We start from the raw sequence: 16,296 nt of genomic DNA on the forward strand, positions 1-16,296 counted from the left end.
ATCCTCCCCCCGTCTCCTGTCTGAGCCCTGCACCTGTTGTGACTCGTCAGCCAGGTGAAGGGGATCCTCTGGCCTTGCATTGTTTTTTCAGCTGACCGTAGCCGCGGGGCAATTAGGAACCCAGTCTATTCATTTGACTGGATTGCTGCTTTGCTCTGTATCTCTATCGGTGTCTCTCTCTATAACCCACCTCCCTGCATATCCCCACCCCCCTCCCACTTCATCTCCGTCTAGCCCAGTCTGAGTCTGGTTGACACTGTGGCTGGGAGTACGTGTGGAGCTGCACACATTTCCGTGCTGGAGTAAAGGTGTGGATCACATTGCAAAGACACAGGGGAGGAAAGGGTGACAAATAATTCTTCTGGACGAAGTTGGATGGAGCATTGAACGGCTGAGATAGAAAAGTAAAAACTACAAACCAAAGAATTCTGCAGTTTGGAAGAGCAGCAGGTATGAAAAGCCAGAATGTGGTTGTGTCTGTGGCTCTGCTGGCCCTGTGCTGCCTGCTGATACCCAAAGGAGGGGAGAGCGCTGGGGGGATAGTTTCTCTCCGGCAGACTGAACGGGAGAAGCAGGCAGAGGATCAGCTGCAAGATGAGTCCCTGGATGACCCAGAAAGAGAGCAAGGACTCGCAGTGGACCCACACCCACTGGGGAGCAGCAACAAGGACAAGAGAGGCACAGAGGAGGCTGCACGGGTTGGTGAGTAGAGAAAACTCTAATTTGAACCACAAAAAAAACATTGTATCATTCAGGTCGGGTCTGAGCTCTAGCAGGACATGAGAGAGCCAACACAGACACAAACACACACTAATTCAATGTCTGACAGCTCCAACTGGCATGAGAAAGTCCAGGCGCTCACCTGTCCACCACTACTTCTCCACCGAAGAGAATACAAAGGATAGACAGTTTTGGCTAACTCCAGACAAGAGAGAAAGACACAGTCAGCATCTTGCAGACAGATTTTATGACGCTGACCTTTTCCTCTGCATAGTGCCTATAACCCTGTATGATTAATGCACTCTGGTGCACATTCATGTTGAGAGAATGGGCATAGATGGCTGTTGCACATTTGTAATAAACCTCTTGTCTAGAGCTTTCTACCTAAGCTACTTAAGCTACACTTAAATGAGTCTCACTGATGGGTTCATGGTTTAGCGGTAAGATGTTGCTGAGGTGATAGTGATATGTTTATTGGGTCTATCTGGACAGATTTTTTGTCATTAAAACTGAAGTGTGGTTAATGGAGCATGGCTAATGGAAAGAGAGAGAAGTTCTTTCCATGAAAATGCCTCAAGACTTCAGACAACCTCAGAAGAAAATACTGAACGACCTGAAGCAACCACTGAAACGCATCTGGTTGTCTGGATTTTCCCTGGCAGCATCGTGTTGTAACATTGGAGGAAAGAAATCGCTGCATAATTCAACTCTCACATTGCTCGTAAATTATACTATGCGTTATAAAAGCTTTTACTTCGGTACTCAACATGAATGTGCTTTCATAGATTAATAATTTGGCATCCGAGGTATTTACAGATTTTGAACCGTTAAGAAATATATAAATAACAGCATTTTAAAGTCGAGATGAATAACTTCCACCTTTTTAGATCCCATGCCCAGTCATATTTTTCCCCTATTTAACAATAGAAAAAAAGAAGAAAACAAATGTTTACATAAAAATGCAATTACCTTGTTTCCTGTGAAACAAAATATGAACTGTGCTTAAGTGAGCTAGTACCACATCATGACAGTCATCTGCCAGTCAATCTGCAAATTTGAGCAACAAGGGAGGTGTGTGTGGAGAGCTACTTTCTTAGCTGGTCCACTTTTTATCAATCAAATATTCTGTTTCACTGTGGAATACTTAACAATGCAGAAGCTAAAGTGATCTAACTCCTGTTTTACCAGGAGACTCAGTTCAGGAGAATTTTAGGGGAAAAAATACTATAATTTTGCATTAATATCTATTCAGATCATGAGTGTTATATGCTTATTTTGATTATGACCAAAAGTCAATTAAGTAAGTTTTGAGTTTTCCTTCTCTTGTTTTCTTTGTTTTTCCAGGTTTTTCAAGCAGGGTGAGGAGAGCACCAGAGGAAGGCAAAAAGAAGAAGAAAGACAAGAAGAAGAACAAAGCGCCAAAGGACCCCAATGCCACCAAAAAGCCTAAAGCTGACAAGAAGGGAAAGAAGAAGGACAAGCAGACAACCACGACTCCACCACCAACCACAACTCCACCACCTACCACAACTCCACCACCAACCACAACAACAGGTGAGGACCGAACAGACCAGGGACCCACGTTTCTACTTGAAGGACTTAGACGTGAATGAATGTTGTTGAATTTGTGTCCGTCTGCTACCTCCAGTGATCCCGACTGAACCACCCACTGAGCCTGAGCCAGACTACCCCTATCCTGATAGTGGTGAGTGACACACACCCTCTACAGCATTATTCATATTTTATTTGGACCAACCTGTGACTTAGAAAAGAAACTGAAACTCCCTCAAAATATAGTACCTGTACTGGGTTGGTACAACTCCTTCCAACAATAATTAGGCAAAGCATTAACAATTTAATTATTTATAATAATAATTTAACATTTATAACATACAACGTTGTTTACAGGTCTTTAAGCCTTTTGTGGCTCCATAGGGAGCCATCATGATAAATTGCCTCAAGTAATGTCGAGTTTGAAAATGAAAACATTCTGGGGATCAGAATCAAAATCAGAATCAGGAACCGTTTATTTGCCAGGAATGTTTACACAAACAAGGATTTTTTTCTTGGTGGAAGGTACATGAACATTAGACGTTAGACGAGACAAACAACAATCAACGACAACAACAGTGCAATGGGTATTAAATTAAGTAAAAGATAAAGATGTGTCGTTAGAAGGAAGAGAGTTTACCAGACCACTGTTGTCCACTCCACTATATTGTGGATGTCATGGGTGTCATATTTTGACAAGGAAAAAGATTGTGTGGAATTAAAAAGCCAAAACAAATAAGTCACACTAACTCAGCAACAATTCAAAAAACACTCCCCTCCCCCGGATAATTGTGTACTGTCCCATAGGAATTTAAGACACTGTACAGGACGTAACTCTCACATTTTCTTCTGTGCTCACACCATCATTACCCCCAAAATAAATGTATCCATAAATAAAAAACTTGAGAACCATACAAAATATTCCAGTTTAGGCATCTTTCCATCTGTTTCTCTGGCAGATGATGATTACTGGAAACCAGACGATGACTACTGGGAGGAAGCGCCCACACCAGCCAGGCCTCAGCCCGAGACTACGATCACAGATCTTGCATACGACTACTGGAAGCCGGAGGAGGAAGACCCAGCTGCCCTAGTGACAGACTCCTACGATGACTACTGGAAACCAGAGGAGAAAGAGCCGTCCACTCCGGCTCCTGATGCCTACGATGACTACTGGAAACCAAAGGAGAAAGAGCCAGGCACTCCGGCTCCTGATGCCTACGATGACTACTGGAAACCAAAGGAGAAAGAGCTGACCACTCCGGCCCCTGATGCATACGATGACTACTGGACACCAGAGGAGAAAGAGCTGTCCACTCCGGCCCCTGATGCCTATGACGACTACTGGACACCAGAAGACAAAGAACCATACGCTCCCGTGACTGATAACTATGACAGCTACTGGAAAGAGGCGGACCCGACGCCCCCTGTCCCTAAAGTTGATGGGAAGGCCGGGACAGATGACACCGATTACTGGGACTCCACATGTAAGTCTGATTGTTTCCTCCTGCTTTGTTTTGAGGATGTTTGTTTGAATCCTGGTTTGAGTTTAGTGGTTTTAAAGGATCTCCATCTTGGAAAATATTGTTTTAATTTTGATCAAAGAGAAGACCATGTGATTTATCTGAGGCATTTGAAGAAACATATTACACATAAGAGGTGGTTTCTGGTGAATTGTAACTATATACAATGCATGCTGAGTAGTACACAGTAAGATCACAAACTTAATTTATTGTATTTGGTCAATGATCAGTTGGTAATAAATCACAGCAAAAACTATGAAGTTATCATGATTCACCCACTGTTGTTGAGACCGGCTTTCTGAGACAACTTTACTATAGTTTACTTAACCTATGTGGGGATAATACAATTTGTTTTATTCATATCTGTGACAACATAAACTGGCTGATATTTAAATATATTTGTATTATCTTCTGGCTTCTGATAATCACAACATGTTGTTCTGCCCAAACTAAACTTTCAAGCTACAAACTTCAACTAATGGTACAATGATCCTTGAGGATCTAATCTACAGACTTCATGATGAAACCTTTTATGATCGTCACTATCTCTTCCAGCCTTTGTCCACCAGAAGTCCTCAGTTATTCCATTATTTTTTCCAACAGGCTCAGATGTAGGAAAAAGTGTGTTGTGTGGCTCTGTGACACTCATCTGGACCAGACGGACATGTTCTCATTACTCTGTGTTTCCAGCATACTGCACTGTACCTCTGCTCTTTCAACAATTCCACTAATTCATTCACACTCCCCCGTTTCTGTCACTTTCTCATGTTTCTCAGTCTGCTTCTGACACTTAAATAATCTCTGTGTTTGACCTTTATTTTTTTTAAATGTTGCAGTTGAGGTGCCGGAGAACCTTCCGTTCCCTGACGGTAAAGAGGTCAGCCCTGAAATCAAAGTAGAAACTCTACCAGGTAACTGCTGTCGCTTAAATTAAATTAACATCCATTAATTAAGATGCAGTTAACTCATAAGAAGTCTCTGTAGACTTGTGACGCAGAGGAAATGTCTGTTCCATATGTGCCTTTTGGCTAGGAGCAGATGACAAATCATGAGCGATTCAACACCTGGGAATAACATAATAGTGAGTCTGTGAGCTAACCTGCCCTACTTTTCAAACAAGAGTCGGTGGGTTTACTAGGTTTCACAGAGTCAACAAAACTTTCCTCCGTTTTGATGTGGAGTTCAAAAAGAGCCCTGTCATCAGTTCACAAGTCGGTTATGATTCTTGTAAATGTAAATTAAAGATTTAACAACTTAATTATAAAGTAGGCGTCGCAGTGGCATCTAAATTGAAAACAGTTGTTGTGGTTGAATAAATAAAAGCTGTACTAACCAGTAAAACCTTATTAAATCATGTCATCTTATAAATTCTCACTTGTAGCGGTATCTCTGACTTATTTGTATTCTTTTTACACAGAGGAACCCACTGCCACTCCTCCCCATGAGGGAACGTGGTATGATGATTACGACGAATATGGAATGAGTATGTGTACACACACACACACACACACACACACACACACACACACACACACACACACACACACACACACACACACACACACGAAACATATCCATACTGAATGTTTTATATTAGATTCATTAGTTAAGCTGCATTGAGACTTCCTGGCAACAACGTGGAGAGCAAAGAAAATGAATAAACAGCAGTCAGCTCAATACGTTTCTAGATTTATAAATACTTTGTGACCTTTTTACTGTTTACGGTTCCGAATGACTTTCAAAAACGTGCTTGCTTATACACTGCTGTATACAGAAATGCTGCATTTAAAAGTATTTCTTTAAAAGCCGTCCTTGATTTTCCACAGGGAGGAAAGAAGACGAGACTGACGACAAATGGGTGGAAAAGGAGCGAGAGAGAGCAGAAAAAGAGAGAGCAAAGGAAGAGAAACGTAAGAAAATCAGATGTGAATCTTTTTTACCCCCTTACATAACCTTACTCTGCACAATCATGTCAGAATATATACAATAATGTAGTTGCCAAAGCAAAAAACACGGCCTGTGACCCAAGTTCAAAAGTACTAACAGATAACAGCTCAAAGGTGTTCCCTCCCTTGGATCACATTTCTGTAATAAGAGAATGCAGATGTGACTTCCCGCCATGTTAATGACACCAGCCCTTTGGTACTTTCTTTAACTTGAAGGGACACAAGTTCATCACTCAACAACTAAATGGAGATTATTCCAAAGAAGTTCAGAAAGCTCTTGTGAGCTAACGGAGAATGATTCACAGCGGATTAGTGCGAGTGATGAAGGAAAGAGGCAACAAGGGAGAATTAGCAGGCAGAGGATGTTGCAATGTAGAGCTCTAAAGCATTCCCATCGGCTCTGGTTTGCCACGTGTCTGCTGTGTGTAGCGAGGGTAGCTGGTGGTTAAGGCTGAAGACAATGATATATAACACCATCAGGATGGTGTCAAAAGGGCACTTCCTGTGTGGACGGTTCACTGCTCTCCTGGTTTAAGCTGCAAAGCATTCTTAGCTGACATAAGTAAAAAAAAAAAAAAAGTCTGCAGCTTGAAGCACTCATCTTTGACACAGAGGCAGATGTGTGTCTGAACCTAAGCACATCAGTGAGGGTCGGCGGGTGCGTGCGTTTGTCCACTTGTACATGTGTGTACAGTCGGCCAGTGAGCTTACAACATGTTTTACATTCCCACTGTCAGTAAGACTTCTGGCAGCCATCCTATCAGCAATAAACCGCATTATGTGCCACACCGGTTAGTGTGTGAGAATAATGATAATGGTATGTGTGATTCAGCAGTCTTCTTCAGTATTGAATGAACTCTGTGGTTCAGGAGGATGCGAGTTTGAACTGAGCAAGGGAAATCACAACATCTGGGATTTTTTTTAAACCTTTATCTAACCCTGCGGGATACATTTATAAAAAAAACATGTTTACAACATAACGATGAGTTCTTAGATAATTGATAAGAGAGAGCGAGAGCAAAAATATTCAGCCGAGACAGCAACATTTATTTGGATTTACGACCGTTTTTCTGACTTCTGCCAGAGAGAGCGCAGAAGCTGAAGGAGGCAGAGGAGCGGGCCAAGAACAGACCACGCGTCTTCAAAGAGCCAAAAAGTAAGTCATGTTCAGATCTGGAAAGCATTTCATAAGCTTTGCGATAATTAACATCTCATTTGATTTCCTCTGGCAGAATGTCCTCCACTGGGGATGGAGTCCCATAAGATCGAGCCAGACCAACTTTCAGCCTCCTCCATGTCTCAGTATAGTTTTGCACCTCAGAGGGCGCGCCTCAATATGCAGGTACACAACAATCAGAGCCGGACTGCTGTGGTCTGAATGCTTACATACAGTACAGCTATCACTTACACACTGCCAGGCCTTAAAATAAACACCAACTACAAGCCACATGTTAGAAAATACTGTTATGGCTGAGTCTGTCGCTTCCATTAGCTGCTTTGGGTGTTTATGTTCACAATCTTCATAGTCTAAGAATCATTTTAGCAGCTTAGTAATTAAATCAGCCAATGACTCTTCAAATGTTTCTGCTCCCCATTGCTGATTCTTTTAGTCATCATGTCATGTGGGATATACTCAACGACTTGCATGTCAGTGAACGATGAACTCATATTTGAAGTATATGTGTAAACTCAAAATGAGTCAAAGGACCCATCAGCATGTGTTCTGGTCTCTGTGGCGCCCAGGGCTCAGATGATGAAGAAAACATGAGAGGTGGAGCCTGGTGTGCAAACTCGGAGGACAAAAACCACTGGTTTGAGATTGATGCTCGCAGGGAGACGGAGTTCACAGGAGTCATAACACAAGGACGCGACTCTTTGAATGAGTAAGATGCAAACACACAGATGAGTACACCGTATTTTCCATTTCTAAATCCAACATGTTGCCCACGTATTGTCTTGTTTCAGGAGTGACTTTGTGAAGTCCTACTTCCTGGCCTTCAGCAATGACAGCAGAGAATGGACCACCATCCATGATGGATACACTGACTGGGTGAGCTCACCTAAAATGATGTCACTTCTTAGCCACCATGAATGACGTTTCCCTCCTTTCCTCCTGACTCACCTTCCTCCCACGTCTCTCTCCCTTAGTTGTTCTTTGGAAACAGTGATAAGGACACTCCATTGATGAACCAGCTGGCAGAGCCTGTGCTGGCCCGTTACATGCGGATCATCCCTCAGAGCTGGAACGGCTCTCTGTGTATGAGGCTGGAGGTCCTCGGTTGCCCCGTACCCGGTGAGCCTCAAACACACACACACACACACACACACACACACACACACACACACACACACACACAGACACACAAACAGAGAATAATACATTTTGTTATTCTTATGCTTCACAGATCCAGTGGATGTTCAGTACAGGCAAAATGAAGTCACTCCAGTAGATTACTTGCAGTTCAAACATCACAGCTACTCAGAGATGGTTTCAGTGAGTATCCTCACACACTGTACAGGTGTCTGCACATCTGCTGGCTAATTGAAATCCACAGGAAATCCTTGGTTATTTTCACAAAGATGAATATTAAATAATTTCCCAGGAACAAGTAAACCTTGAACCAGGAGATCTGCGTTAATCCACTTTAATATAAACTGATATTAAAGGCCTGCAGAGGGCTCATTCTTTCTCAGTGTGTTATTTCAGCCATCAGAGAGTAACATGACCTTTCCATGCCAATATAATGCTCATCATAAACAACACCCACAATTTGTACAACTTTCAAGAGAACTATTGATGATTTTTAGTGCTTTCTCACACAGAAATCAGATTTAATTAATTTAATAAACTGCAGGGATGTTTAGCTGCTGTGACAGATCTGTGAAAAAGGTTTGATGATGGTTTGAATAGTATCCAGCAGCTGTTTTATAAATAATATGTAGCTATAACTTTGCACATTGACTGTTTTTATAATCTCATGTGTTCAGTTCATGAAGTCAGTAAATGCGGAGTGTCCCAACATCACCAGCATCTACAGCCTGGGCCGCAGCTCCAAGGGACTGGATATCTTGGTCATGATCATTTCTGGCAACCCCACAGAGCACGAAATAGGTGGGAATGTGTTCATACAAGCATGAAAAAGGCAGATCGAAATATTTTTGAACGGTTAAATGCTGATATGTTGAAATCAAACATATGAAGACTGTGGGACCTCGATGGCACCACCGATGATTCCTGTAAATCCATATAAACACCAGGTGGAAGTCAGCAGACTATAGTTAATGGACAAACTTAAGTCTTGTCTGTTTGCCTCTGCAGGCGAGCCAGAGTTTCGCTTCACGGCAGGCCTCCACGGAAACGAGGCAGCGGGTCGGGAGATGACCCTGCTTCTGATGCAGTACCTGTGCAAAGAGTACAAAGACAGAAACCCCAGAGTCCAGCGGCTGGTGGAGGGAATACGCATCCACCTGGCGCCATCGCTCAACCCTGACGGACATGTAGAAGCTTTCGAAGTGGTCAGTGATGATGATTAAAAATCATATGTTTCTACTCAGCTGGAAAACAAAAGAGAGAATCAAACTAGAAGGAAATGCCAGTGAATTATGTTGTGGTAGGGGCCTGGGGGTGACTTGGCTCAATGTCTCAATTGTCAAAATTCTCCTCGGCAGGGATCGGAGCTGAGTGGATGGACCACTGGACACTTCACTGAGGACGGCTTTGACATCTTCCAGAACTTCCCCGACCTGAATAGTATCCTGTGGGATGCTGAAGATAAGGGCATGGTGCCCAAAATCACCCCAAATCACCACATGCCCATACCAGAGAACTTGGAGACCAACAGCTCGGTAAGAGGGTACCATTGTGTCATAAGGACCAACTATTCATAAAGTCTGGGGACAGAAGACCTCCAGTTCAGGGTTGTTGTGAGGCAACTGTTTTCATATACAAGTCATTTTTTACTATACAAGTGATTGTATAAGTTGTGATTTTACAAAGGTGGTCTAGTCAGTCAACAAAAATGAGGATATACTGTGTTTGCATCGACTTTTCCTTTTTTTGTTCCAGATTGCTGTGGAAACTAAAGCCATAATCTCCTGGATGAAAAGCTATCCATTTGTGTTAGGCGCAAACTTCCAGGGTGGAGAGGCAATTGTAGCCTACCCTTTTGACAGCTTACGTCTCAACAAGCCTGCCGAGAGCCAGACACCCCACAGCCGCAAGAAGAGACAGTATGACTTCTCCTCTCCTTTTGCCACTGCCTTCTGGTGTTGTTGCTGCTTACAATCATCAATTAACAACCATAATAAATAGTTAAACTAGAATCATTTTACAGGTATGAAGAAGAAGGATTTGACGTGACAGAGTGGGGAAGGGGCTACCACGAGGAACCAGAGGAAGACTGGAGAGGAAGGGGATATGCAGAGCCAGAAGAGGAGAGGAGGGGCTACGACCAAGGTTACGAACGAGGCTATGACCAGAACCAAGGTTACGAACGAGAATATGACCAGAACCAAGGTTACGAACGAGGATATGACCAGAACCAAGGTTACGAACGAGGATATGACCAGAACCAAGGTTACGACCGTGGCTATGACCGGAACCAAGGTTACGACCGTGGCTATGACCAGAATCAAGGTCACGACCGTGGCTATGACCAGAATCAAGGTCACGACCGTGGCTACGACCAGAACCAAGATAACGACCGTGGCTATGACCAGAACCAAGGTTATGGCCATAGAGAGGAAGAAGAGGATGATAGAGGAAGAAGCGACGGCTACCAGCACTCTGAGCCTGAGGATGAGCCTCGGGTGATCGCAGACGAGTCCCTCTTCAGGTGGCTGGCTGTCTCTTACGCCTCCACACACCTGACCATGACACGCAACTTGGCCGGCTCTTGCCACGGAGACGCCGATGCAGGGGTGCACGGCATCGTCAACCGAGCCAAATGGAAGCCAATCACAGGGAGTAAGTAGAGGCCATAAGGTTTAATATATGTTTCAAAAGTATTTAAGCTTTCTCTATGTATTTATAACACACCCTGGTGGACAATATGTGCAGTGCGGGCTCTACGGTTAATTAAACACTCTACGGTGTGTGTGTGTGTGTGTGTGTGTGTGTGTGTGTGTGTGTGTGTGTGTGTGTGTGTGTGTGTGTGTCCCCTCTCCAGGTATGAATGACTTCAGCTACCTGCACACCAACAGTTTTGAGTTGTCCATATTCCTGGGATGTGATAAGTTCCCCCATCAGAGTGAGTTGGCAAATGAGTGGGAGAAGAACAGAGAAGCAATGCTCATCTTCATGGAGCAGGTCAGTCACTCACACAGCATACTGTCTACTGTTTTCTGTTCTGTCATACAGACTTGATGATTTTAGATCGTCTTAAAAGAGACAGGTATATTAGAATGGCAACATGAGAACTAGTTACGCTCCCTTTTTAAAAACTTTTCTCCCTCTCTATCTAGGTGCATCGTGGCATCAGAGGCATTGTAAAGGATCAGCAGGGGAACCCCATTGCAAATGCCACTGTGTCTGTAGAGGGGATAAACCATGATGTCACTACAGGTCTGGTGAAAGACGTCCTCTTTTCCCCTTCTTACGTCTAATATGTGTGAACTCAGGTGCTTTAACATACAACGTAGACCTCTCTGTGCTGAAAACAAAATGCCTGTCCTCTCTCTGTCATTGCAGCATTAACAGGGGACTATTGGCGGCTGCTCAACCCGGGAGAGTACCGGGTGACAGCTCGAGCTGAGGGCTTCTCCCCTGTGACCAAACTCTGTGTAGTGGGTTACCAATCAGGAGCCACCACCTGCAGCTTCAACCTGGCCAAGTCCAACTGGGACCGCATTAAACAGGTACGGCACGTCCATGCTGAGATGACCACACAACCTAAATACTTGTCTGTCCAGTGCTTAATAAAGAGTCATTTTTCATTTCTCTGCAGATCATGGCCCTGCATGGCAACAAGCCAATTAGACTGAGCTATAGCAACAACAGAGCACAGAACCCTGCAGTTAATGGCAACAGGCGTGTGGTTGACGTCAACAATGGGCATTCGTCAAATTCACGAGTCGGCACTGAACGGCAGAGGAGGCTCAGGATAGCTCGTCTCCGTCGCCTTCGACAGCAAAGATTACTTAAGTTAAGATCAACGACGACCTTACCCCCAACGACCACAATCCCCACGACGCCAGAGACCACCACATCCTGGTACGAGTCGTGGTCCATCGGGGAGGGACAGACTTCCACGCCTGGCGGCTTCACAGAATCCATCCTGGATTATAACTACGAGTATAAAATTGATGACTATTAATCTGAAAACACACACGTTCCTTTCCTAGAGGTAGTTCTCGTTGCCTTGTTGTCCTCTGAGGAAATAAAATGAGAAACCCTGTCTTTGTAGGACACGTTAGCAATGGGAATGTACAGAATATTAACTTCATAGTTGTATAAAGATAGTGTATCTATTACTTTAGAAAATTCCTCTTCACAGAAATTGACCTCATTCATTATAATAGTATTTCTGTTTGACGGGTCATGCTGCATTTTTCTGATTGTTAGTCAGTCTTTTTGCTTCCTGAAAAGTTGTTTATTGTGGACACACATTTATAAAAAGTCATGACACTTTTTTTTGTTTTTATACTTCACCATGGCAGAAACATTTTTTACCGTATGAACAGTCACTGAAAGTTTAAAAAGCATTTGTTCAAACTTGATAACAGAGTCAGAGGAGGGAAGGAGTCTTCGGTCATGTTGCCTCAGAAAGCTTCAAATAAAAAGCCTGTTAATACACAATGCTTGTCTTCTTTTTCTAGCACCTTTGTGAACACTGATCTATGAGTAGACTACTAGGATAGCAGTGCTGTTTTTTCGCCAAATAAAAAAAAACACGCCGTAAAGGAAGCATTAGAAGTAACCTTGAAAGGCAATTCCAACTGCTTTTCATTGGCTATTATAATACAAGACAGCATCAGTGTAGCAAGAACTGCATGTCTTGGCCCACATTTGTTATAATTCCTCTGTGGTCAGATGAAATTAGTCCCAATAGTCATCAATAGTGTTCAAGACGTAACAGCATGGATATGGATCCTCAGTGGCTGACATTCATCTCACTTTCCTCATCGTCGCCAGCGGAGAAGGCCGAGAAGCTGACTGGCTCACATGCAAGAGTGCGTAAATTGACAAGACATGCCGTTTGGGTGCTGCTGAAATCTGGAATAGTAACCAAAAGGACTTCCTGGCCATCAGGACCTGGCAGGAAGAAAAAAATATAGTGGCACATTAGTAAGAACAGTTCAAATTCAATAATAATGTCAATATTTGGTCAGTTAAAGAGCCTAAAGAAAAACCATTGTCCAAAAGGTTTCTTATGTCCACATTTGCACTACACATACTGACCTTTGATGAGTTTGGAATCATAGGTTGGGGCGTTGCCACTGAAGTAGACATGGGGACACTCCTCCAAGATGAAAGGATCTTTTTGGTAAAATGGGTAACAACCTGACACAAAATGTACAGAAAACAGTGTTAATACTTCAAACCGATATCAGCCATAAGGTTTGTGTTTTATTCTGCATCAACTTGTCTGACTAACCCAGAGTATCAGGTGCAGTAGGGGCCAGGTGTCGGAGTCGTAACGTATCCTCCAGTATTTCCAGGTGACTGTCCATGCTGCTATACCTCTGAATGTCACAGATATTTTGGCCTGATGTGCCCAGGAACCTTTTTGGAATCACACACACAAAGTCTCAAATATCTGCACGCCAATTTGGGATTAAAGACTAAATGCAAGATGGAAGATACTGAGTGTGCATGATAATGCTTACCGTACTCCGTCAATGCTAGCTTGGTGTGGATTTGAGGCCAACTGTAGTGTGGGGTACACTGAGGACAAGGGGAACATACAGCGGTGGAAAGGCTGCTGAGGGAGGGTGTAGTTGGTTGGGTCGTGGTGGCCTGGCATTACATCCACTGGTACTGAGGCCTAAAACAACAGGAGACAGTGACACCCATATCTATATATTATTTTTTTTAGTTCATAAAGTGTTTCTTTGAACACTTGTGTCGAGCCATCTTTGGTTACCGGCATCAGTTATTGCTAATGCTTATGACCTAGTAATTTGATTTATATACAAAATTATGTATTTTGAGGCTGCTGCAGCTAACAATTATTCAGTCAATACTTTTTTCATTTAATCAATAACTCTCAGAATAGTTCTCAATTTAATTTTCTTTTATCGATTTAGCAATTAATCAACTCTTTTAGCACAAACTGTTCTTATACCAGCAGATAAATACCTACATATCACTATATGTTATGTGATTTAATGTCGATATTTTATCATTTTGGAAATATTTTGGAAAATCAATTAGGACACCGTTTATATTGAAGGGCTCCACCACAGTGTAAACAATATGGCAAAATCTCTGAGGGTATGCAAATACACATCAACTCACACAGTATATAGTATATTCATATATTGCACAAAATACAAATGAGAGTGTGTGTGTGTGTATATATATATATATATATATATATATATATATATATATATATATATATATATATATATAGTCCCTGACACTGCGTGTGTAAAGGGGAAGTAGACTCACCACCAGCTGGCACAGCAGCTCATCCAGTAGTCGAATGGCTTCCACGCTGCCAGCCTGAGTCTTCTTGGTGAGGTACTTGGGCTTGGCACACAGAGAGGATAAAACAGCTGTTTTAAGTGAGCCGGTTTATGTTTGCTTCTTTTCTAAAATGGAAAACTAATAAAATATACCGTGATGTCAGTAAATGTGTGAATGGTTAAACCAGTTCCAGTTACCTTCGTTGCCGCGTCCTTGTCCTGGGTGCTTTGGCTCAGGAGGTTTCCAGCCAGTAGGACCCTGGAAATTGTTGCTGCTCCACTCTGCTCCCCCTGGTCACCAAGTTGACCAGTTACCATGTCCACCAGCAACTGTAGCCCCAGCATGCTGTCAGCCTGACTACTGCCGAGACCAAGTCCTGAGACCAGGAGCACAAACCTGGATGGAGACAGTCAACGGTATTAGAATAAATTATCACAGAAGGCTGGGATTTAAGCTCTCTGTGTGTGCATGCATGTGTGTGTACCTGTCAGAGCTGAGCGTAGGTCTTGGTGTCTGCAGCGGAAGATCGGCCATACAAAAGTCCTCAACTGTGAACTTCCCATCATTTTTCTCGGCTCCATATATTGCAATAACACTACCTGAAGGAGAAACAGAAGAGGCCCCATGACATACAATATACCTGCCCATGGCTGTATTTCAGTGAAGTAATCCTTTAGTGATGTGATGGTGACATCCTTCTTCACCCATCTCAACCTCAAGAAAAATCCTGACCTGTGACACACTTGTCTCTGTCAATTTTGCCCTCCAGTTTGATCCTTTGTAGCTCATCCTCCAGAATCAGCTCATCTGTTTCACTGATGTATTTGGCTCGTGCAGGCTGAGGCAGCAGGTTGTGCTAAAGGAGAGGAAAAAACAAGAGGCATTAAGCACAACACCTGCCAGCAAATTATTGGATTTTGTCTCGGATGCAGGAGGCCAGCTTTGGAATTAAGCATGACCGCTAACCTCCTCGCTGATCTCTTTCAGAATAGATGGCTGCAATTCCATACGCTTGAACAAGGTTCCCACAATGCAACACTGCTCCCCTGCCTGAAGATCACACAGCTCCCTGATATTCACATCTGGTCCTGGCAGAAACAGAAAGAGGCAATCAAATTAAAAAAGTATATGGAAATACATTTTCTTTACCAGCCCCAGATGTAGGTCAAACTGTCCTGAGCTTACCCCACTTCTGCTGGGCCCTCTCTGAGAGCAAGGGCCTCATCTGCATGAGTCGTGCTGCGTAAATATGAGCATACTGGCGACTGAAACTCCGCTCCCCGACTGTGTAGCTCTCGGAGCCCGAACTGTAGGCCAGTGACATCCTCTCAAACACCGGCCCCTGGTCCTCGGAAGCAGGGCGGCAGAGCAGCGAGGAAGGCTCCTTCTGGGCGCTTATGTCGGAAAACATGACGGTCCTGCAGCGGGGGCACAGAGGAGGTTAGTTTAAATAATGTGTCACATGCACACTTGGTGTGTGCCGTGCATGTTTATGAAGCGGAGGTGACAGGCTTGCAAGCCAAGGGTTTTAGCATGACCTAATGCGTTAACGTTAACGACGACTAACGTCAGTGCTGTCTAAACTCTTCCAAACTATGCCGACAGATTTAGATAACGATCTTACCTTAGAAGATGGGAAGTCACGCTTTAGCTGTTCGCCGTTTTACATCAACTAGTAAGTTCTATTTTTAGATATTACTGGTTGTTTTCCTTGTCAGCGAGCAAATGAAACTATTCCCGCGAAATCACCTGCTCAACGTGAACGCGTGGTCTCGCGAGAAACTGTGCACAGCACACAAAAAGGGGGGGATATAACGTCATACAAAAAACTAATGTACCATCAAGCTTAACGGAAATTGCCTTCATGAACTTTAAGAAGCAGTGTTATACACACTGAGCATAACGTTGTATAATGTAAGATTTG

General features: G+C 43.4%; 2 protein-coding genes across 2 annotated transcripts; one reads left to right on the forward strand and one right to left on the reverse strand.

Moving 5' to 3' along the window:
- The first annotated feature begins 292 nt into the window (after nt 1-292).
- aebp1b (AE binding protein 1b) lies at nt 293-12,682 on the forward strand. The gene is made up of 22 exons (XM_079221672.1): nt 293-702; nt 2,065-2,274; nt 2,369-2,425; nt 3,231-3,758; nt 4,631-4,705; nt 5,212-5,277; nt 5,621-5,704; nt 6,825-6,896; nt 6,973-7,082; nt 7,484-7,623; nt 7,706-7,790; nt 7,889-8,033; nt 8,146-8,234; nt 8,729-8,852; nt 9,060-9,256; nt 9,410-9,586; nt 9,807-9,970; nt 10,075-10,706; nt 10,909-11,048; nt 11,204-11,303; nt 11,430-11,596; nt 11,686-12,682. The coding sequence occupies exons 1-22, from the start codon at nt 453-455 to the stop codon at nt 12,052-12,054; spliced, it is 3,981 nt and encodes a 1,326-aa protein (XP_079077798.1). The 5' UTR covers nt 293-452; the 3' UTR covers nt 12,055-12,682.
- Nucleotides 12,683-12,696: 14 nt separating this feature from the next.
- pold2 (polymerase (DNA directed), delta 2, regulatory subunit) lies at nt 12,697-15,783 on the reverse strand (the record flags this gene model as incomplete). The annotated part of the gene is made up of 10 exons (XM_079221674.1): nt 12,697-12,992; nt 13,140-13,241; nt 13,336-13,463; nt 13,568-13,725; nt 14,355-14,435; nt 14,570-14,768; nt 14,857-14,971; nt 15,105-15,228; nt 15,339-15,460; nt 15,558-15,783. The coding sequence occupies 10 exons, from the start codon at nt 15,781-15,783 to the stop codon at nt 12,832-12,834; spliced, it is 1,416 nt and encodes a 471-aa protein (XP_079077800.1). The 3' UTR covers nt 12,697-12,831.
- Between the last annotated feature and the right edge of the window lie 513 nt (nt 15,784-16,296).

This window comes from Taurulus bubalis (genome assembly GCF_910589615.1).
Source record: "Taurulus bubalis genome assembly, chromosome: 8".
Taxonomy (NCBI): Eukaryota; Metazoa; Chordata; class Actinopteri; order Perciformes; family Cottidae; genus Taurulus; species Taurulus bubalis.

Excerpts from the sequence above, each read along its gene's own strand:
- aebp1b (XM_079221672.1), top strand. The coding sequence starts at position 453 with ATGAAAAGCCAGAATGTGGTTGTGTCTGTGGCTCTGCTGGCCCTGTGC. Across the intron at positions 9,257-9,409 it reads ATGTAGAAGCTTTCGAAGTG|GGATCGGAGCTGAGTGGATG; the intron begins GTCAGTGATGAT and ends TCTCCTCGGCAG. Across the intron at positions 11,597-11,685 it reads ACTGGGACCGCATTAAACAG|ATCATGGCCCTGCATGGCAA; the intron begins GTACGGCACGTC and ends ATTTCTCTGCAG.